At 45.7% G+C, this 24,277-nt stretch overlaps 1 protein-coding gene across 1 annotated transcript in view; it reads right to left on the bottom strand.

Annotated features, from left to right (window-relative positions):
* The window catches only part of LOC121089196 (limbic system associated membrane protein), a 1,018,254-nt gene extending 994,226 nt beyond the window's left edge, over window positions 1-24,028 (bottom strand). Inside the window, exon 1 of the mRNA XM_040596228.1 lies at window positions 23,629-24,028. Within this exon, the coding sequence (XP_040452162.1) occupies window positions 23,629-23,695 (67 nt within the window). The 5' untranslated portion in view covers window positions 23,696-24,028. The remainder of the gene's footprint in view (window positions 1-23,628) is intronic.
* Window positions 24,029-24,277: the final 249 nt, after the last annotated feature.

Here is a 24,277-nt window from a genome sequence, read left to right as displayed (position 1 = left end):
AAATAAAATAAGCCCACAAAAGCAGCACACCAACAATCAGAGCAACACAATGTTAACTTCAAAACTTTGTAAGAGCTGAGGCTATGCCCAGACATAGTAGAAACATATCAATATGGCACAAGAAAACTTCTCAAGCACAGGCATTCACTAAAGATGCCCAAGCACCAAATGGCTCGACTGTCAGGTAGTTGGTTACATTTTTCCTCCTCAACTCGCTAAACACTAGGCCCAAACTCCATGACAAACAACCAGTGAGACCATCAACAGAATGAATACTTGGAAGACAGGACACACCAGAAATACAGACTTGCTGAGATGGAGTTGAACTAAAGATCTCCTCACCTGTGATTTCTGGAAAGAAAACGTTCAAGCCCACAGATACAGAACCAACACACAAGGTGTTCAGCTGAGACTGCAACTTTTTTTTTGCACCTGCACTTTGGTGGCTCTTGTGTTCTAGGTGACAATCTTCCAGCTGACAGTGGCATCTGAACAATGCCCGGACCTTTTAAGCTGAGGTTCTATTGTTAAGCACAGAAAATGCATCTGTTAGCATTCAAGAAAACATTGGCTTTCTCATGAAAGCAAAGAAAAAATGAAAATACATGCTCTCATTAGCCTCTGACATACTGTTCATGATGCGTATAAAAATTGGCTCTGCTATTTCTAATAAGCAGAAGAGAGCCCATGCAGATTTAAGTACTTAGACAAGTGTAGTGCGTTATGTTAAGGAAGCGCCGAACTATGTTACAAGAAATATAACAGGAAATATTCACTGAATTTGCTGAATACAGCTCTTCTCCATTAATGCAATCCTGGCTGTCAATACCAAATTGTCTTCCTAACTCCTGGCCAGGATTAACTGGTCACCGAATTGGGAGCTCACTGCAGCTCTATCTAGAAAGGTAGAGTTGAAAGAAATGCCGGTCAATTCACAGAAAGGGTTTCTTTCTTCATCGTGCAAGAGTGGGATGAATAAGAACAGAATCCATTTATCAACAGTACATTAAAACTCCAGGGCTCTAAAGGTTTATTTCATTTCAAATCATGGCCTGCCTGCTCATTTTAACGTGGCTTTATGAAAAGCTCTTTGCATTACAAAGGGATCTCAGGGCTTGGCTTTCCTCCTCCCCACCCTCCAACTGCTCTTCTCAGGTTCTCTCGGTTCAGCCACACTGCACAGCGATGGAGTCCCATACTCACCGCCTGCCTGCGTGTCCCAGCGAGCAGCTGAGGCAGCAGGTCAGGAGAGAAGATTTCAGCAATGGAGAACATCAGTTCTCGGTAAGGCTTCCAAAAAGGTGTCTAACAGCAGTTATATCAGATGGGCTGTCGTATTTTTTCTCATAATATTGGGAAGAATAAAAGGTTTCTTCCACAGCTGTAAGGTAAGACCAAGGTTTCCCCTTTGAAAGACAAGGGGATCCAAACATGAATTCCTCTCTGTATGAGGCTGGGATCTGCCTACTGCCAGACAGCAGCCAGGCACCGGTACCAACCACAGCACATCTTAGGCTGGATTCTACAGCCAGCTCACGATGGCTTTCTGTGGGGAAAGTTACTTCTCCCTTCTGTGCTTCCATTTCACTGCAGGGAAGAGTTAAATCTGCATGATTCAAAAAAAAAAAAAAAAAAAAAAGTACAACCCTTCCCACATTATACCAATTAAGTAAAAATATTTTCTAAAAAAATACACTTTCAGTAGCCTTCTGCATTAGTTACACAGGGGATTCAGAAGAAGAGAAGAAAAAAAATGAAAGGATGAAACTCCCACTGACTTGGAGTGTTAAAATAGATGGTTAAAGGCAACTTTCACATTTGCTCAGCAGAATGTCCAGGAATGCCAAGAGAACCTTTGCCCTCTTCTTCAGAAAATAACACACTGAACTTTTACTACAGATCACAGGAGAATTAATGTTCACACTTTCAGCCAGCATTAAAGTGGCTTTAATTCGATTTAGTTTAATTCCCTTTAAAGGAAAATTAAGCTAAATCAAGTGAAGACCATTTTTAATTCTGAATGAGTGTGTGCACACATTAGTTTAATAAAAAAACAGTTTACATAATCCACTTGAAACACACCTTGTTGCTAATTTCAGATCAACTTTCCTGTGTGCTCCTGCTTAGACAAGCCCTTGGAGATAACATTATCCATCCTCAAGGAACGGCGCATTTCATTATCGACACCTAAGTCTGGAGAGAGCTACTCTGGGAGGGACAATGTAGTCACACACAATTTATATGTCTGTCACAGAGAGAACAATGCTCTGTATACAGCTACAATAGCAATTAATATACTTGGGGTTGTTGTTCCATTAGTCACTAATTATACAGTAGACCAGTAATACAGAAGCCTTGTTCCTGGCAAAGGAACCATAGCTCCAGAACTGTTGAATGGGTAATTCAGAGCCTGCCTTTTGTTTCCCTAGGGATACCCTGCACCTTTGCCAGCAGTTAGCTGAAAACACCGCAGATGATACCGATCCAGAAGCAATGGCTGTGTGTTGCAGACCACTGCTTAAGAACTTGACTTACAGCATTTGCATGAGACGAGTCAAGGTGAGTTCAGTGACTGAACAGAATTGCTTCCAATCTTTGTCAAAACATATGAGAAGAATAGTTTGTCACTGCAGATTTTTGTTTCCTCTTTCAAAATACAGGAGAAGCGTGGCAACCTCACTCCTGTGTTGTCTCATCAGGCTCTTGCAAGCATGAGAAAATGCCAACTCTGGTTGAGGGTGGTTTTGAAGGACCCTTGTTTCACCAGGACAAATTGCAAAAGCTAACAAAGGTAAGTAGTGAGGGACTAGAGAATGAAGCATAATAAAGCTTTTGAAAGGATGTTGCAATAAACTCCAATGCATTTGGTAAGTCACAGATGTGACCCTGAGCAGCAAGGGAAGGGGCACCAATGGGCCCAGCTGTGCAACTTTCCTTATGATCGTCTCCCCACATTCTTCTTCTCCATTGCTCACTGCATGGCCTCACTCTAAGAACACATCATGATCTGTTCTCTCCTGCGATCCAGCCAGTCCACAGCTCCAACATCACTGCAGATGTTTGATGAGAGCCATAGAGGAACGGTCCAGCCATGCTCTTTGATGACAGAAGAGCAAAACAAGAGAAGTGACCATCCTTCTTGCTATTCTCCTGGCCGTAGCAAGTCAGACCAGAAGAGTAATTGTCTTGCCTTTCTCCCTGGCCAAAGCAAGGACCCAGGGCTTGCAGACCTTTGAAAAATGCCAACTTACAGAAGTGGTTATTTCTGATCAGCTTCTCTAGTTAATGTTTAGTGGAAATTTTTGCCTTTCACCAATGACAGATCTCTCCAGGGATCTGCAATTAGAGCAAGCTCCCTCTTGATATAGGAAAAGGGATAGAGACAGTGTTACAGAGGCAGAATTACATGGCTTTTTTAACAAAGGCCTACACCTCCAGAAGTTACTCACTGGAACAAGTCAACGAACCATTTTGATCTAATAATTTTGAACCCTAACTTTTAATGATTAAAGCCTAGTCAACTCATTTTTGGTCCAACTGTGTTGATCCTGAGTCAACAATTCCAGCAAAACAAAGTACTTCTCCCTCCCTTTGTTATTACTACAAATAGAGGTAGGAAAGAGATTCTTCTCACTTTCATCAATACTTTCACAGTTAAAAAAAAATAAATCACATACGCCATATGTATTTTTTACACGTAAGTCAGGAAAATATCATCCAGTTGACTTAAACTTCAATACAAAAATGTTAAGTCATCCCCCAAACTGACCAGTTCTTTATTGTCTATGATGAGCGTCAAAGAACAAAGATTAGCCTCATAATGAAAATTCAATCACATCCTTAACTGTACACAGACTACCACTCTGCTCCACAAGGTACAAGTGAGGATAATTGACAAGATGGATTGAATGATCCAATAGGTTTAACTTCTGCAAGTTTTTATGGCAAAGATTTTGTCTCAGCTTAAATCAGCATAGTACCACATTTATCTGTGCAGCTAGAGAAACATTGAAAAAAGAAAGGCTTCCCTTCTAGAAGGAAGACATATTTATACCAAACAATAACAAAAAGGCAGAGAGAGACTGGGACCCATCACACTGAGAGCATCTTTTATGCATGGGGGAAGATGGGGCTAGAACTTCCTTTGTCTTCATTTTCGTTGCACAGACAGGTAAGCTAAGGCATGAACTGATTAATGGACTGACTTAAAGAAAGCCTGTGGCAAAGGCAGGAATTAAGCTCAGCTCCCGCGAGGATCAATCCAGTATCTTAACAAACCCATATCTTTCCGTTCTGAAATACTGTGGCTTTCCTTTGTAATTAAACAGCATGGATTTGAGGGGGCTGATTTTAACTGTCATTGTACTGAAAGAGCCTGCACTGGTCAAGTGAGGAGGAATTGCCTTGCCAACCTAAAAAGGCTTTTCCTTTACTTAACTCCAGGCTTCTAAGCTTTCAGAAATAGAAAATATTGCATAAGCAACAGTACTGAACAATTTTGAAGGTATACTGAAAGAGCTTTTTATACTCTCCCATTTTAATAGCTGGGGCTTTTACTGTAGCTAGTATATGGTTACAGAATAATATGTATGGGTTTAATGTCTGGTATGATAATATCCAAGGTGAAGATATTGAAAATTCAATTAAAATATAGTTTAGGATATTGGCTTATTTTAATTTCCAGCCTCCTTTGCCCCCATCCTCCTCCTTTGCATCCAGGAGCTCTTCCTGAGATCTGAAGCTGGAAGTTGCACACTGAATCTTTTCTCCTGTAACTTATGATCTGAAGTTCTTTCTACTTCTTCAGCATCTGAAACCTCTTAAAATTCTCCAAAATCCCTATGGTCCCTTTAACACAAGAGGACACTGAAGTGCTGAGACAGGAATAGTACCTGTCAAGGACCACACTAGATGGGGACCCCAAAGTCTTGTCTCTTAGCACTAAACCCTGGGTCACCCACACACACTAGAGGTTTTTTTTTAAAAAAATAAAAAAATTGTCATTGTCTTTTTGAGCAGGTTCAGAAAGGGGACATAAATTGTTTCGACAGCAAAGCAAGTCCTTCCTCTACAATTCTCTGTTACCTTTAACTGACACAGCTTTCGCCATCATTTATGTTCTTCTTGCTTGTTTGATTAATGAAGTTTTCTCACCGTCACTGCCTCCTTACATGGTACCGAGAAGAAAACAGAAGTCTTATTAGAACAGGATCAGAGAAACAGCAATAATTTCAAGAGGTAAACAATGAACCAGTCTCTCAGAGGAGCTCCAGCTGCTGTCCAGAGCTTTTCCTGATCCTTCCTAAAATATATGGGAGAGCACACTGTAGGGTTAGGCACATTGGTTGCCTGCTAAACTGAAGTGTTGAGCATCACTGCACATAACAAGACCTCCTCCAGACAAGCACTGCTAGGACAGAAGAGATTCTTGTTCTATTTTTTCTCTCTGACAATGCTCAGGAACACCTGGTCCTGGGAACCGCAGGTGAATTGGCTTGTGTCAGATCAGAGAGACCATATATCTGAAGTGTTTATGTGGCCTGTCTAAATCTTACCCTGACTACAGTAATGGCAGGTGTTATCCTTGTCATATGAAATATTGTCGCTAGCCTACTTGCTTCTTTAACTCCAACTTCCCAATTTTTTTTATTATAAATTGTATAACTAGAACATTATATATGGTACCCCTTTATTTTAATGGGACCACACAGTTTCCATAATAAGAGGCAAGTAACACACCAGGTTTTAGGACATTTCATAATCAAACCTACCCTATATGTAGCTTACACAGATGTGAAGATTTCAGTTAAGCACCATGATCACCAGTCCCAAGTAAACAGACAGGGGGGCTCTTCAAGGCATCAGAAGAGTCACTGCCCTGTTTATAACTTCCACGAGCCCCATACAACCACCTAACAAAAGTTGCTGGCATCCCTGTTTTACAGAGAGGGGTAAACAAAGTAGAGCGAGTATCAGTTAAGCAATGAAAGAGACTGAACAAATCAAGTGCGTCAGCCCTTGGCTTAGCACACAGCCCCACCTCTCAGCATCCCCCGTCGAGACCATTAGTCCCCGAATTTGGGTCCATAGGGGTTATAGCGCAGTCAGGTAACCACCCATCTAGAAACAGAGGAGCTATTTCTTCCCTTCTGGTACTCGTAAGCCCCCTGCACACCATCACTAGCATTCCCCTCTTCCCACAACTGCCTTTACACCGTTTGCTGGTGAAGCAGCAAGTGAGTGGAGTCAGCTCTCGGAGATAACTGCATCAGTCAGATCTGGTGGCTTCCAGTACTTGTACCCGACTGGAACTGAGGTCTGGACCAAAGGGTACCCGATGCACCTGCGCAGCAGCTAACTGACTCACACCCCGCCACGGGGAGGTGAAGGAGACCAGTGGGAAATTCCTTCTCCAGTGATGATGTCCTCCTGCAGCACACACTTTGAAGTCTGCCTGCTGTAGATGTACTGGGAGGCCAGTTGGCAGCAAATTAAAATGTCAGCATATTAATGCCGGATAAAGCCAGGAAAAAAATCCACCCTGCACTGCTTCCTTTTGCGGGTGTTGCCGTGTTTGCCAGCTCCAGAGACATGCTCTTTCCAGAGGGGATAGCTGTGTGTACCCTGCTTCCCACACTTTGCTGTGGATTTAAATATGCGGGCATTGCAGCTAGGTGAGTGCCATTCGAATTGACAAACTGGGATTTCTGCTGCTCGCTTCACACTTAATGCAGCCCTGCCTAGGCTTTGAAGGCAACGGCTCATTGCCTTGGGGTCTGAAACTAACAAAGCCGAGCAGAACAAGCCCAGGGCTCCCGTTGGATTGCTCGATCAAAGACAATATTAAACAGCACTGTTTTCATAACTACTATTCTGGGGCACTTGGATAGCAAGACAAAGGAGATGAAGTTAATTTCTGTTATCATAGCCTGGTGCAGCTGCAAGGGCCCTGGGAGAAGCCATCTTCTCTTGATGGCTTATGCAGCCTGTGCCTTTGCAGGAGCTCCCATTAAGCAAACAGCACTTCAAAAGCTTGTCAGGTACATTCCAGTCTCCCTCCTGCCCACACCGTTGTCAAATGCACCCCTGTTCCTTCCTCCAGACATCTTCCACACATCTCTATCGACAGCAGGGAACCTCCCTCTCCTTGACCACTTCCCTGAACCTCACAGGTCTCTGCTTCATCTTTTCTGTCACCAGTGCCGCCCAATTCAGTGTCCAAGGACACCCAGACTAGGGAAGTCCTGCACTTGGCACAGGAGTTCTGTGCAAGGCGACCAGACAGAGAACAAGTCCTCCGGGTTCTGCTCTGCCACCAGCCTAGCTCATCCCCAGACAAGTATCTTAACTTCTGGTTTGTATATGGTCAGCTGGGTTTAACAAGGCCCAGGCAATATTTTTTTATTATTATTATTTGCTGGCATATGAAGGTATAGTATGCACTATTTTTTTATATTTTTTTTGACCCTTGGATGTGACTGATGGAAATCACTGAGCAGCATTTCAGGAGGAAGTGAACTTGATAAGCACTGCTTAGGATATTTAAGGCACTTTTAAGATGCCTCTCTTATAAACCGTCATGGTCACAACCAGCAGATCACCTTAAGAATGGATACTTTTCTGCAGCAGTGCTGTCCCAGGACTGCCATAGGTACCCTGGGCTCTGTTTTTTCCTCTTTACTGTTCATTCATAGCTGAGCATAGAGGTGAAGAAACAGGAGTGTGGTAGAGCACGCTTACACTGTCAGCTTGGCCGCAGTAAGGACAACAGGGATAAGACAACTGGATGACCCTGAAAAACTTTGACATGAGATTACTAAAAGGGAGGAAAGAGCTCCAGAAAGCTTTTTTTTAATGTCACCCTCTTCACACCACATGTTATTTCTCTGAGGGCAGTCAGATAAAGGCAAAAAACAGTGTTTACCAAATTTGGGACAGGGCATGGAAATAGTACGCTGCTTGAGATGAGCAGGGTACTCCACGAACATCCCATATTTTCATCCTTTCTAACTAGGAACTCACCTTGGGTCTCTAACACCTACGAAGATGTTCCCAGCAACCTGACTACTGCTGTACAGGCAGCACTCTGTGCTAATAACTGCCATACTGGATTTCACAAACATTTCATTCAAGCTTGCTCAGCCCTTTTCAAGTTCCACAATTAGCTTAAAATCCAGAAAGTTTCCAGCAAAACTTTTCTGTATAGATCCATCGTCGATGCCCACGGAATGAACAAAAATGCAACATAAGGCTCAAACAAGAGGGATACACTTATACCCTGCTATATGCTGATGCCTTACATATCCTCCTGGTGTCAGACGTTTGCTACCAAGAGGTCCATACAGATATCCAGCAATTTCAGAACAAAAGGATTCATTCTTATTGTTGAATATGTAAAAATAAGAACTACTCTCAATCCAGAAGAGAAGTAGGCAGTCTTCAGTTTTAAAGCAAACCTTCTAGATGTAAATTGCTGCATTATTTAAGTTTATTGAACATCTAACACCAGGAAATGTGCAATTCATGAAATTTTCAGTGAAGATGTACAAATGAGACTTTCCAATACATTTTTTAAATGTGAAATTATCAAAGTTTTATGCAGCGTCGACTTTGGCCATATATGGTAGAGTTAATTGAAAGTGCAGTTCTAGCTTTAAAAGTCACTGTGAAACTGGCTGTGTGTGTTTTATTGTCTCTTAGCCATTTGCAACTCAAAGGTGCCCAAGTTTATACTTGAGAAAGTGTTTCTTCTGACTGCCAGCCTGCGCTGCAAGACACTATTGAATCTGCGAATCCAGATAGATGCTTTGCTTCTTGTACACGTATCACCAGTTCTGTAGTTTCTGCAAGCTGAATAACGTGCCTAGCGATCCAGATGCAACCCTTAAGCCCCAGATCAGACCTGATAAGGAATTTGCCATCATCACAGGGAGGATTGAACATCCTCAATTCAGAGTACCCTCAACAAAAACAAGCCAGACAGGAACAAACTGCATTTCATGGTGCTGGCAAAAAGCAGAAGGGTAAAGGTATCCTCAACTCAGGAGGGTGGAATGGTCTTTGATAAAGGGATACACGCATTACAATCATCCCGATTTTTCTCAACAGAAAGTATCAGTTTAGAATTTTCTTAGCCTCCAGGTGGAATAGGTTCTGCAGGGGCCAACTATCACGACACATTTTCAAGCTCCTAGACAGAGACAGTGTAAATCCAGCCTGGTGCCTCTGCTCCCTGAAACTGGATTACGGACTCCACATCGTGTCTACCTAAGCAGACAAATAGCTCTTACAGCTGGTTTTTGCACACAAAAACCTCCCCAAAAGCAAAAAAAAAAAAAAAAAACCAAAACCAAAAACCCCACAAAACCACAGAAGTTCAAGAGGGGCTAGGCAAACTTCTGCCCCACAACAAGTAAGGCCACAGACCAGAACACTAACTCCAATGCAGAATTCATAGTTTCTAACAAACGTGAGGTCATACCCTCCTAGGTGCAGGAGATAGGCATTACAGAAGCTGTTGCACTACCCTGCTACAAGCAGGTCTTTGGTCCCTTGCTTTGGCCATAGAGCTGCAGCAGCAGGAAACAGAACCTGGGATATTTGGTTGGAGTTTAATGCAGAGGGATGGATGAAAAGACCCATGCATCCCCCCCTCCTCCTTCCTTGCAGCTCCAGTGAGCAAACATCAGGAGCAAGAAGGAATTGGCCACAGTGACTGGAGGCTGCAGGGCAGACAGCGTGCTGCACTGTTTTACAAATGCCAGCGGAGCTGCCCGCCTCCAAATCTGCCAAGGGCGATACACAGGGATTTGGTCAGGAATTTGGAGCGCTCCGTTTTGTGGTAACTATTGCCTGCTGAAATACCTGCAAGGACTGTGTGCTGCTGCTGCCACCTCTGCTCACTGAGCCAAGCAGCACTGCCAGCCCTGCCAGCCCTCCCCGCGCCGCGCAGGGCCATCCGCAGCCGGCCCTTCAGCACAGCGCCTGCAGCTCCTGGGCCTTTGGCGAGGGTGAGCTTCCCTCCCCCACCCCGTGTCTGTGCGGGGCTGCAGACCTTTTTGCTCACCTCCTAGCTAGCCATTAATGCAAGCCTCGCTGAATGCTGGAAGTCAGCGAGCTCCAACTCCAACGTGTATGGTGGCTAGAAACGCGACTTGGAGAGCAAAAGGTGACCTTCCCAAAGCAGATCAGAGCCCAGGGATTAGTGTGCTTCCTGGATGGTGTGATAACCAGATTCGGATCCTGCTCTATTTTGGAGCGGAAACATAGATCTGCATGTTTTATATTGCACTGGCTTAGAATCAGTCTCCACTTCTTCCACAAAGGCCATCCTAGCCTTGAGAAACCCTTCCTTGTACCAGTTTTTCACTAAACATCCACAATTTCCCCAAGGAGTTTCAGTTTTAGTGTATTTGCATGATCATTTTTAGAGCACCAATTCTGACTACTAACAAAAGTAATTACTGAATAGTATCAATCTACTTTTTTCACTTCATTCAAATGTGTGAATAACAGTAAACAAAAAAAACCCAAAACAACCACCCCCTTCTTGTTCAAGAAACTAGTCTCCCTACGAAGACTGCTATCAAATAGTGCTGCTTTTAGATATCTAGACAAGGATTCTCTGAGAATGAATGCCTAGGCTTTTTAGATTTTGGCTTTGAAAGGTTTAGATTTTTTCTTCAAAAACTCAGCACATGGCAATACAACCACAGGTTTGCCACCAGCCGCCCTCTTCCTTACAACATTCTGGGTCTCTCTTTTCCTTTCAGAATTGCAGTTCATGGAACCCACAGCACAACCCAACAGCTCTATCTCCTACAACCAGTTGCAAGGAATCCGTTTCGAGGCCTCCTGCTGCTATGCCTTTGCACCAATGTCTAAAGGAGGTGGCAGCATTGTGCTCTGACTCAACAGCTGGGTGCAAAGCGACAAATGTTCTGCAGGGGTTCGAATGAGATTAGCAAAATCCCATGGAACAATGATTAAAAGGTGCTGTAACAAATCCATTTGCTGCATGCAACAAACACAATTACTAGACAAATTATCACTCCCTCACCCCACTCCTCTCTCTGCGGTGAGCCAGGACTGAGAAGCCTCATCCTTCAGGCTCCAAACATGCAGTCCAGCTTTTTAAGTGATACTGCCATTGATTCATGATAGCAGCAGTAGCTCTCCACCTCCCTCCATGAGTTATGCCACCAGAGGGCACACAGATTGCCTAAATAATACCTAGAAAACACCGGGTCCATTGGTCTTTGCGCCCATACTCAGTCTCACTGAGCCTCACATACTCAAGTTCTCAGTCTTCACAAGCATGCGTCCTACCATCCAACAGCAACTCCTTTCTGCCAATACAGATTCTCACCTTTGGAGTCTCCAATCTTCTCGCTTCCTTCACCATTTTCTGAATTTCTCACATCTCCCAGTTTTCCCATTCTGACACAAATGCAGCCAACTAAAGCTCTACCTAAAGCAAAGGAGGGCTTTTGTATTCTTTGCAAGGCTGAGAAAGGAGATTATAACACGAAAAAAATCAGGAAGTTCAGTGCAGACAACTCAGGTCTACAGTGTTGCTTGTCTCTGGTTCAAAGCCAGAGCCCAACTGCACTCTCATTGCCCCAGTTCTGAGCTAATGAGCTCTCCCCCTCTGCTAAGGGGCATGGGGTAAAGATGTCATTACCAACTGCCACCTTGCCCATACCAAGGCTACTTGCAAGTCCAAGCTAAGAAGTATCAGTTTCTCTCTACCAGCCAAGCTCTCTCTACACCTTCCCTGGCACTGCTGGGCTTGGCTGCTCAGACCCCTGAACTGGCCCTGCACTGACTGGGAAAGATCCAGCAACACTTACCAGTCTGGACTGCATGCAATGCAAACTAGTGCTTCTTGCTTCCTGCCCAGGAAACAGATTGCAATTTGCATAGTCCTGTACATGAGCTAATAAACGATGATGAACTCTCTCTGGGTCTGGATCCACGGCACAAATAAGTCTGGACAATCCCCATTATGTATCCTGGCTCTTTCACTCAAGCTGCAATACCTTTCACCTCTGGAAGTCCACAGTGCCAGCCAGCACAGCAGCCACTACAAAACTTACTGTCAATTCAGTCCATGTTCTTCCTCCACACACCACCACCCCCCCACCCCCCCCCAAAAAAAAAAACCAGAAAAAAAGTGTTAAACTGAGCAGCCAACACCACCCATTTAGCTTTCACTACCCAGTTCCTGTAGTGAGAGAGACAAGAGCAAACCAGCTAGCCAGTTCCCACCCACTACTGATCAACTTGGTCATCTCCTACCATCTTGTTCTACCACTGCCTCCCTGACAGCCCCACCTCCCTCTAGGTCACAGATGCCCTTGGGAGGGCTCAGCTCTTGTGACATGCCAGGAGTGCTACAAGCTCAACCACATCAGCTTCTGAGCCCGAAGGGACTCCTCCACTGTTCAGTTATCATTTTGAAAGTGTGTGAGATAAAGACCAGAGGATATATACATATTGTATACAAAGCCTAGCATGGCTTATAGAACAGAGTGATAGATACTGGGATTTCACTTTACTGGGCATCCAGCAGGCTACCTGTGTCCACCTGTCAGACAAAGCTGAATGAACAACCCACTAAAGGAGAAAGGGAAAAAAAATGTCTCCGAGTTAAGTAGTTGATAACCAGGACTTCCGAAGGCTTCCTTACGAGCCTCTCCTGTGCCAGTATCTGCATCACAGCAGAAATAATACAAGGCAAGAAAGAAAAATGCTTTAAAGAATATGGTTCTTTGTCAGACTGGAAGTATTAGCTGTGATTCAGAAATTAATGACAGCATAAAAATCTATTAAGGCATCTAGACTGTCTCTCAAGGGACCTTTTCAAGCTTGTAGTGCATGGATTATTCTCCAGGGCTCTGCCCAGCCAAACTTCAGATATCCCAAATGACAGCAATTCCACCACAATTCTTAACAAAGCTATTTCACCACCTAATTTCATTCTTTCATTAAATATTTTCTCTCCTGCCAAATTCCTGCCCCCCCCCCCTTCCCCCGCCCCTTCCCTCCTTCAAATTTTCTACCATGTTTTCTACCATGAGAGACACTTCTAGCTCTGAGTCGACAAGACAATTCCTCACGCCTTGCCGGTATGCCTAGATCATTAGCATAGCTCCTCTTCAGTCATTTAGCCAAAACAACTATATATTTAGCTCTTACAAGCATTCCTCACAAGTCAGTCCCTCCAGCCCCTTAATCATTCTCCTTGCAATCCTCTGAATTCCCTCTAATTTTGTTTACATCTTTCTGGAATTGAAGTGCCCGGAACCAAGCGCTGTAAACAACAACAGCTCGTTATCTGGCTAGACTGTAATTCTGGCGATCACAGCACAGGCCCCGCACATGCCACGCACACACAGACATGCCTCTGCTCATCCCCAGGTTCAGACACGGCATCGCTATGGGATGCAAGTTCGGCACAACAGACGTTCCCACCTCCCCAGTGGTATCAGCTGGGTCTCTTCCAAGGAAATCCAATTCCAAACAAAAGTGGGGGTCGATCTTCTGCAGAGCCCTTACAACTCTTGCTTAAACAAGGCATCTTGTGAATTTGCTGCACCGTTTTCTCCAGTTTTTACGATTCCCAGTCTGTCCAAGGCTAGCCACAAGCCAAACTGAACAAACATCCCCATTATCCAACAAACACAATCCACAACATAAGCTAAACTTCTTCCACCATGATGCATGCTCCTCGGTTCCAGTCCTGTCAAGCAGTGGCAGATCTCAAAGGCTGCTCTTACTTCTCAGCCACTAAGGCAAGCATGGCAACAGTGGTTTCCCTGAGCATTTTCCCCCAGGGAAACGGCATCTAACCCTTGGTCAAGGAAGCCAGGACTACCACGCTCCTTGCCAGCTGTATTGAAAGCCCTTTCCCAAAGACGCATTAGCAGGAGAAGGTCAGATCTAACACTTCAGGGAAATAAATGGGATGATGCGTCCCTGAGAAAGCTCTTCCAGCTGCTGGCAGGCTCAGGACAGGCACCAGCTCCCAGTTACACTCAGGTTATGTTTTCAAGTTCTTCGTCACACCTATAAAGGCTGCAATTTTCACAACTTTGTTTTAGATGATAGATGAGACTTTGATGTAGTCTTATGACAGAAGTTAACACATTGAAGAAAAGTCTTTAAGCACTTGTGCCTTAATCTGTTCTTGAAACTGAAGTTGGAAGTTTTCCAACAAAACACCTTTGTTTTTCCTTATTAGAAAAATGCCAATTCAGTAGGCAGAAACAGTCTGCAAAACTTTCTGGTTTGCTTCAACACACTTTTGGTGAATTCCAGGCAGGGTTCAGTAAAAAAACCTGTCCAAGGTTCCTTCCAGCTCCCAGGATATCTGTGGGATAGCCAAAGAGAGGTGGCAGCTGCACAAGAAGGGTTCTTCTAGACCAAGGTCTTCCTTTGACAATTTCAAAGCCTCTTCTCACATAACATCCTCAGGTCTGCATGAACCTCAGAGAGGACACTCTAAGAATCCCTGCTCTGCAGCAAAGAAAGCAGGGGCTTGAAGCATCCTGCCTCGGCAGTACCTTCCACACCACCGTTCCTCCTTCATGGCAGCTCAGGCCAGGCTCCAGCGCCAAGGGCAGCCTGGGATGCCTGCCTTCCTTGCTGGGGTTGCTTGGGGCAGCAGCAGGAAGGAGAGAAAGAGCCCAGAAACTCTTCAGGTTGACCAGGGAACAAGCAGAGCCTACAAGCACGGGTCTTGTAAGGTCTGCTGAAGCGAAGCCTGCTCCTACAAAGCTTTAGAACAGGACAGAGCCAGGCCAGCCAGAATGGCCTCTTCTTCTTTCCTCTATGCACACAGCAGGCCAGAAGAGAAGGAAGAAGCTGTACTGCTGACCTGAACTCTAGGTCCCTCTAGGGCAATGCCCCAGCTCATTTACCTCATGCTGCAGCCTGACTTTTTTATTATTATTTATTAGCAGCTCAACCTGTTGTAGGTCTGTGGCTGCTGGTTAGCATGCAAACCTGTCACCAGTAGACATCTAGGATACATGGAAATGGAGAAGAGGTCCTGTACCCTCACCATTCCCCACCTTCCCTCTCTTAGCAGGCCTAGACTACAGACAGATCTTACACCACTTCAGCTGGTATGATTAAGCTGTTTTTTCTTCTTTGAATCACTGAAAAATTACTGTTAGTAAAAGCCCTAACCCTGATACAGCTCAAAGACTCTTCCAGACAAATTATTTCCTTCCCTCTAGAGAAGATCTAGAAGTGCAGAACATCTCACAGGGACATGCTTGCAGTCAGGTCTGTCCTGCTTTTACTCAGCTACCTCAAGCCAGGACTTGCCAAGACACAGCTCTGCTGGGCAGAATCCCGGCTGCTGAGGCCGTTAAACCAGCAAGGCTCTGCTAGCGCAGGTACAGCCAAAGCGCAGACTGGGTTTACTGGTTCAGGTGCATCCAGCCTACAAATCCTTTCCTCATCCAGTACACAATAGCATAGCTACGTAAGAAAGGTTGGCTCACACAGGTTGTACTATTTTTGAATATGTCTGTTTAATTAAAAGAGTGCAGCCTTGTGTGTGTGAGAAAGCCTCCTTCCCCCCCCCCCCTTCCTTCTATTCCCAGAAACTCTCCCATGAAACTGCAGGAGTCAAACACGTCCTTTCCGTTCTCTACACTGTATTTCACGCCCAGGTGACTGACTGAAGCATGACTAAGTGGCCACCTCACACTGAGGCTATCATAGAAAGACGAGGAGGGGTAGCCAAGCCACAAGCAACAATTCTGTTTAACGGCAACAATCTCTTGCCGTGTCAAGATAGGATGCAAATCCGCTATGAATAATGGCCACTCCAAAAGCATACATAGCTATGCAGCTATTCCTATCAGGAATCATGCTGCATTCACCTACTGAACTAACATTTTATAACACCTCCCTTACACAAAACAGAACTCCGAAGCAGATTTGTTAATGTGGTGCAAGCATCTTTACCATGCAACTTACACATTTTCCGTTACATGCACACATTCAAACTCATGCGTATGTGTCCACCATCACCACCTGTTTCGTACACATATCTTCCCAAGAGGCAAAGAAGAGGTATTCAAAGGCCCCTGGTCATACCTTCATGCACAGATCATGTATACGGGCATAAATGAAACTAGTTGTTATATAAGTGATCCAAATGTACAACAAAGTAGTTTTATGAGGCAAAGAGTAGATACTCATACAAGCAGATGCACCCACAATGACACAAGCCTGAACACATCAAAAAAAACCACAGATGACCCCCGAAATAACCCCTCCTTCCTGCAGGAAAACCCTCACCTGCAAACCCCTCTTTTGCCAGACACCTAAGCATATATCCACACTTCACCAACAGCCACACAAGTCCCAGTCAGGTAGCGCAGTGCACCAGCTGCAAGGCTCACAGTCAGAAAGACTCTTGCTCTCACTCCTCACGTAGCTTTGGGTCAACTGCTGAGGGCCAAGCACAGCCAGGCTCCACACAGGTGCAGCAGCCAGAGGCCATGCAGAAGCACAGTTAATGTCCTAGCAGGCTGTAAGGATTAATTGGTTCCAGTCTGCAATTCACCATCAATGTAAGTGCTAAGGGGCAGAGGGGAGGGAGCTGTGATTACACACTTACATTGCATACTCATATCCCAGTGGCTGCATGCTGATGCGCTATTGATTTCCTAGCTGGAAAGCTCCACAGCCTTCCATTTGTCTCCTTGCTTGCTGCCTCCCTCATCCTGCTGCTCATGATGTGCCTGCCACATGCTCCCCCTCCCAAGAGCACATCACAGAAAAAGGAGGGGGACACCCTTTTTGCGGAAGGGCTCTGCCAAACCTGAAAGAAACTAAGAAACATGCATCCGTGAGATCGCACAGGGGCAAATCCTAGGAAAGGGAGCAGGTTTCAAGAGCAAGTCATCTTCCGGGGAGTTTCTTTTGGATGCTTTATACAACTTGGGAACCACAAACGCCAAGACTGTGAGCCTGCAGCCGCAATTGTACTTGCCTTTGCTTTGAGCCAAAATGCTTCCTGTGAAGCCTACTTTCTGACGTTATTAAAAAAAAAAATGAAAAAAAAAAGCCGCAACCAAACCAAGCCTCAAAAAACCCACAACATGCAAGCCCGCCTTCATTTGATTTGCATCCTTGCATTGCCCCCAAAACCATCTCCTCCCAGAGATGCCATTCAGCAAAGTCCAGTACTGCTACAGCTGACGACCATATCAAAATCCTATTCTATGCTTGTGGGTGACCAATAAGCAGGTCTAGTGTGAAGGGCCTTTTTCCCTCAGCATGTAGTCATGCTACATTTTTTCCATGAACTTTAAGACAGCAGGTATAGCCAGCAAGACACTTCACCTAATATTAGGCCTTGCAAGCCTTCCCTAGGGAGAATACTCATTTGGCTTAGAGAAATTAAAGCAGCAACCCCTGCAGTGCTCTTCCCTCTCCTTCCATGCAGGCAAGCAGGGCAATGCTGCCCCACTGGCAGGCGACCTGCTGGAGGGAGCTCACAGGGAAAAGCCTTGGTTTCCTGGGTACCCAGCATCAGCCAAAGCATCGCAGTGCAATGGCGTAGTACAGAATCAACCCTGGATTTCTCCATTTTCCCCACCCATTTCTGTAATAATTACAAATTCCTAGCATTCCTTCTTCCTTTCCATGCTGCCTGCAGGGATCTCTGCCCTTCCCTGACTCCAGGAGGGGGCTGTGTCTCACATTCTCACCTGCAATGCCCTTATTTGCTCCTTCTCAGAGTGGGACAAGATGGTCTGAACTGTGCTTGATATTTTTGATTTTATCCCAGATAAAATGTCAGCAGGAAGAGCGCATCAGCTGTCAAAGCCATTGCTCATTGAGCCTGAACAGCACATAAGACTATGCCACACACTTCTTTAAGGAGAAGGGCATACCAGAGAGGCAAAGATTCATGCTTTCTATGGGGACTGCAGACAGGAAAACTCTGCATCCTCCCAGCAGCACCCTACAAGTGGGGGAGACAATCTTTGGCAAAGCACATGCCTACATATTCCAAGGCACACATTTCCCCAGACTTTTCTGGGATGCCTTTTGTCAAGTACCACTATGGATTTCACCCAGATTATTCTTTAATGACCTCTGTCAGCCAACGACCCCAGCTGATCCTCTTCCACAAGAAAGCCCATCAGGTATTCAGATCCACCCAGAACAGGAGGCTTCCCTTGCATTCACTCTTAATCACCTTTCGCCACCTGTTTTCACTTTATATCAGACAGGTCAGTAAGCAGTGCTGCAGCTCCTCGCCTCACCAGCCTCTCCAGGTAACTGCACAGACCATCCAGCTGCTGGGCAGGGGCTACATCACATTTGGACCCACACATGAACACCCCTGCTTTAACCCCTTCCTAAGCAAATCACTCTTGCACAGCATAAACCTGCTGAGGGAAGAGGACAGACCCCACTAGCAAGACAAGGGTCTCAGCATACCCAAAAGTTTACGAGAGGTAAAGCTGACGCACAGTAAGGATGTAAACTCCTAGAGCATTTGCTCTGCCATCAGCCTAGTATGACAGCAGCAATATTCTTCACCCTGTCTGTAAGAAGCTCTACTTCTTGCAGGTGAAAAAGGAGGTGGAAAGAGTTACTCTGAAAGAAGTCATCTCCTCCTCAGACCACTAGCATATGCATGGGTGCTGGTAGGCTGAAACCACAAACAGGGATTAGGGTATTTGTTACAAGATCAGTAAAACCCTTGTGAGAGGGCATCCAAAACTAAAAGATGAAGCAAATTTCTACTTACCATAATAAAGCTCTCTGAGTAGGTAGCTGAGTGCTGAGATTTATAACAGCTTAGGGGAAATGGGTCCTTACTGGTGTGGTAATTGTTGACTCAAATGGTCTGCAATCACTGGGATAGGACTAAAAGAAACACTTGGGATATCTTTTTAATGCTCCCTGTTTGCAGATAAAAAGCCTTCTCTGCCTCTTTCCTGTCTTAAGCCAACGAGAAAAGTGTTTTGTTTTAGGTATTGAACCTCTTCATCATTTAAGGGAATGCGAGGCAGCTGAGTGAGTTGTTACCTCATCAATACAGCCCAGCCTTCGAGAGCTTCCCCTGCCTTCTCTGGCAGATAGAGTTAAAAACAGATAGGAAGAAAAGTATATTCAGGAGAGCAGGAAAAGCCTTTTTTTTTTTCCTTTCCAGTCGGCGATATCTAAATGTTATCCGGCTGCATCACAATCACCCCACGCTGTTACCCATATACCACAATGTCACCACTCTCACACACGTACATTCCTGCTCCTCCCTCTGTTCTCCCCATCCATTACACATTATCAGTACAGAAACACTTGGGTACACGCTTCCATCCATATAGATTGCACAAACCCTGCGCATTAACAAACACATCATTTTTCACACCCTCATTGCCCTGTAACGTTATAAAACATGAGACTTTACAGATAACATTTGTACCGCATACTAACTTAAAAGCATCCTGCTCCACTTACCAGAGTGCTTCTGTGATTTCTTTCGTCAGACTCATTCCCCATTTATGAACATCCTTGAGCAGCAGCAAAAACATATAAATAAATGCTGCAAGTACTACAAGACCAGTTCTGCACATCCTTTCTTAAAGCATCTACTCTACTACGTTGGCTCCGGAGGTATCTTAATTTATTTTCTTTCTAAAAGCACAAGATCTCCTGCAATTAACCAATGAGGCGGGGTTGTAGGGGAGGTTTGTTAAAACAAGCTGGGACTTTTTAGCAAATTGCTGATTTGAAACAGCTGTTATTTTTCAAGGGAAATAATTTGTTTAGGAGAATTTTCAATGTAAAGCAATGCTGAAGAAATCATTGTATACTTTGTCAAGGCATTCATTTTTTAAATAAAACGCTCTGGGGCAGAATCAAAATTACTTTTCATATTGATAGCTGAGTTAGTTTAAAAGTAGGTAAAAGTGAAAACATCAACATACATTTCTTCTAAATTATCAAAACACAATTTTTTGATAGACCCAAATCATTTGCTTCTCCTCCCCATCCCCACGCACCCAATTTTTGACTTGGGGGGGGGGGGGGGGGGCAGGAAAGGAAAAGAAAAAAGTTCAGCTTTAGAGTCCAATTCAAGAATCTGATCATCAGAAGCTACGAGGAATCGTTTAAGTGAAAAGCTGCAGCATGCCACTAGAAATTCCCACCCACCAGCAGTGCTGGGGTGTGTAAGTACTTTTATTTCTCCAGCCCTACCTGGCCAGGAAGGCCAGTGTACCATGCAGGAGGGACCACCATCCCACCCCTGAGCCACCTGCCTCCCAGCCAGGGCTGGAAGTGCAGCTGAAGGGAAGTGCAAGAATCCTGAACCACAAAATTAAGGAAACATAGTGATGAGAAAAAAAAAAAAAAAATTAAATCCTCTGTGTAGGACTCAGACCCTCTAAGCTAGGGGAGAAGGAGCAAAGCCTGTCTCTGTGCCAAAGCCGCCGAGCCCAGGCAGGCGGGGGACAGGCAACCCATTGCATGTCCCCTGGCAGAGGCGCTGGAGGAGACAGCCTGTGCTGGCCACTTGGCACTGGGGAGCCCGCAGGTCTCCTGCCAGCCTCAGCTGCTCTTCCTCCCCGGCACCCCCATCGCCTGCTATTCAGCCTCAGCTTGGCCATACCCAGCAGCTCCGGCATCGCTCCCCTTCACCCCCACGTTTGGTGTCTTTGGGAGAAAAGCAAAAGGCGAGGAGCCTGCTTTTCTGTTCACCGGTACACCCCCAAGTGGACAGCGAGGAAAAGGGGGAGAGAAGGCACGGGCAAGTTTTGGGGGGCTTGCAGGGGTGCAGGCTGGCTTGGCTGGCTGCGGAGGGATGCACTCAGAAAGCGCTTGGAAGCGGTCCGACCCGGGTCACTGCCTGGCACAGCCGCTACTGCAGTTTCCTAGGGCAGGAGCTCCACAGAGTCGTGCTCAGCGGGGTGGTAGAAGCGTTCGAGGCTGGTTACCACAGCTTTCAGTGAATAACAATTAATTTGAAATAAGTGGCTTTGGTTTGTGGTTTGTTTTGGGTGTTTTTTTTTTAAGGGCACAGTACTTTCCCACCCCCTTTTAACTCCTTCACGTATCTTTGGACCTGCTTCTGAGGTACCCTGCTCCTCACATGCAGCCCAAATATTCCTGTTTCCCCATCCTTTCACCCTCCGGACCAGAGAAAGGAAATTTCTGCTGGCTATGAAACTAGATCCAGCACTGGACTGGATCTGGTTTATATTACACCTGAAGTTTGGGAGCAATAGAACAAGCAGCTCCAGGTTTGCAAACCCCTCCCCATCCCCCCCCCCCCCCCCCCCCCCCCACACACACACACACCCACTGCCCCATCCCATTCCATCCCATCCCCCAGGGAGGGCAACTGTGTTGCCTCTGCCTTCTCAGAGGGCACCTGGTAAGACCTCAAAGGACCTTCTTTGACGCCTTCAAAATCAGAATAGAAGTGGCTGATACAACTGTGGCAATAATAACTCGCTAAAACAGAAGGTAAAACCCTGTAAATGCCTGTAGCCTGGCATCAGCTACAGCTACAAGAAAGGACTAAACCAGCCCCGGGTTGTGCTAGCGTCAGGGTGTTCTGGGCACAACTGAGGGAAGGTCTGTGACTTGGAAATACTGCGTGGAGCAAGCGCCATCGACTACAGGCTAGGAAACATGCATCAGAAGGATAGGCAACGTTCAGAGTCAGTGTGAATTGCCAGTGTCCATCTTCTTTGACAGGTCTGTGCTTACTCCTCCAGAGCAGAGGGAAGTTCACATCAAGCTACACAACTTCACTGCTGACATTAGCTACTTCTGTTACACAAGGACTGGTTCTCCTCCCACCCCACGTACATCCTATGTGCTGGAAAAAACCCTCCTCCCCTGTCAGAAATAGCCACTTTACAGCGAGGAAGTCAGCTGGAAGGTGCTGGTGCTGGATTCACAATCCAGAGTTCACAGAATGCAAGTTTGAGAGAAAATATGTGACAGTGAAAAGTGCGTGTATGCAATCCAGAAACAGAAGAAGTGAGAGTGTATGAAGAGGAGCACTCAGTGAATGTGAGAAGGTGGCAAAAAATGAGGGATTTCATAGTGAGTGCTTGCAGTAGTGACAGGCGAGTGTGAGGCTGCAACAGAAAGCATGTGTGTGACGGAGCATGCCTGTATGGGAATTTGCTTAGTAGACGTAAAATAGAAGAGGACAGTACATGCAAGACTGTGTGTAAAAGTAAGAGCAGCTAAGGGGAAGTGAGGATGCTGTGACTGGGCATATCTCCATGCACAGCACTCATGCACTGGTATGCACAGGAGTGAGAGAAAAGCACTGTGTAGTCAGAGCAAGATACCCTGTAAGGGTGCAGCTCACTGTGAATGCAAGAGTGTGAGGCACAGAGTAGGCCAGAAAGAGTACATATATGTTCTTTATTTATATGTTCACCTGTATGTGTATGTATGTGTGCGTGCATGCAGGCTTACAAGGCTGGTGCAGCAGGATAGGCAAGGGATTTTTATATGCAAGCAACTATGAACACTGCTGTGCAGGATGGAGAGGGCACAAGAAAAGGCTGGGGGGGCTTTGGGGGCAGGGGGGGGAGGCAGGAGAGCGGGAAGAGGGAACGTGAGCACAAGAGAGGCAGACTGGCACTCCAGGAATTGCATGTGCTAGAGAGCTAGAACTGTATGTGCCAGAGTGAGTTTAGTCATCTTCCCTGCTATATTCATGAGTGTGTGTGTGTCTGTGTGTGTGTGTGTGTGTGTATGTGTGATGGACCACTGGTGGGTATAAGTGAGTGTGGATCATGTACAAGCTGTGATTTGGAGGGCTATGATTATATGTACATGTGTGACATGTATTTATACATATAGCATGGGAGGCATTAACCCTTAACTCCTGTTTACAGAAAGCATCTCAAAACCAGCTAGCATGCCTGTCATCACTTCAAACTAAATTCCATACTCGCAGTTGGCTCTTAAAGCAAGAAACCCAGCTGGCAATTCTCCACGGAACAAAACCCCATACCCAACAAATTTTCTTCTCCTGTCTTTCCTCCATCACTCTCTCTGTTTTTTTCCCTGGTGGAGGGGAAGGACATAGTGTTTTCGCAGATAGACCAGAGGCAGAGGTTCCTCTAACCTCCCCCTTTCTGAATAAAACCAAAATAAAAATAAAACAGGAAGAAAAAAAACCACAACCAAAACCCAAAAGAAACTTAACACTGATCCCTTCAGGAAGGTGAAGAATCTAGGAGCATCAGTACTTGTGCCCCAAAGTGCAGAGAAACAGTGGCTGTGGATTGAGGGGGTACCCACATTCACCCACCCCTCTTTTCCTTTGCAAATCTTACTGTGCCCCCCCCCCCCCCCCCCAACTTCCCCTCTGCAAAAGCATAAATACAGCAGCAAAGTCAGTCACATGCAGTGCCCTCTAACCATAGGATTCACCAGCAGCGATCTCTCCTTGGCTTATTTCCTGGGGGGGGGGGGGAAGGTTTGGAGGGGAAGAGGGGGGGGTGAGGAAGCTCCAGCTTCCAGCTCCATCATGTTTCAGGCCATCCTCAGCCCATCAGCCTCAATTCAAGCAGAAGGGTTTGAGGAGGCTGCAAGAAAGAACTCATCACATACCTTGCAAGGAGAAGAGGGACAGGAAGAATCCCAGCACCCAGATACTGTGCAGCCAGTAGGTCCTCATGCTTCTCTCTCACTCGCTCCGTTTCCTCTGCCTTTTTTTTCCGTCTCTTCGCTTCTCTCTCCCACAATTTATCTGCCCCCCCCCCCCTTCTCTCCTCTCACAGAAAATGGGATTCGTGTCTCCCTTCAGTCCCCCTGGTGCTGCTGTACCAGCTCTGACAATCCAGTCACAGCCAAAGCTGACCTGCGGTGGCCAGATTCCCAAATAACCTCACACTCGCCCCTTCGAGTGCTGGAGGAAGGGGGGGGCCAGGTTGGATGCTCGCCGTAGCCTGCGCTGGCTGTAAACACAGAGAATCTCTCTGTCTCTCTCCTGCAGCTCCAACTAAATGCGACTGTACTTAAACAAGCAATGCCTTATAGGACAGCGCTCAGAGCAGAAAGGATCCCACCTCTGCCACCTAGTGTTGCAAGCCAGCTCATTTATTTTATTTTTATATATATAAATATATGTATGTTATGCTATAGAAATATGGTTCCCTCATTCCTCTGCAAATGTATCTCTTGGATCACAGGTCTGAGCCGCGCTGGGCTCAGGAGTCCCCAAGGCTCCAGCTCCAGCTGACACGGGGAGGTTATTCAG

This window comes from Falco naumanni, chromosome 5 (assembly GCF_017639655.2).
Source record: "Falco naumanni isolate bFalNau1 chromosome 5, bFalNau1.pat, whole genome shotgun sequence".
Lineage (NCBI taxonomy): Eukaryota > Metazoa > Chordata > Aves > Falconiformes > Falconidae > Falco > Falco naumanni.
Note: the sequence above shows the minus strand (reverse complement) of the source record. Positions and strands in the feature narration are given on the sequence as shown.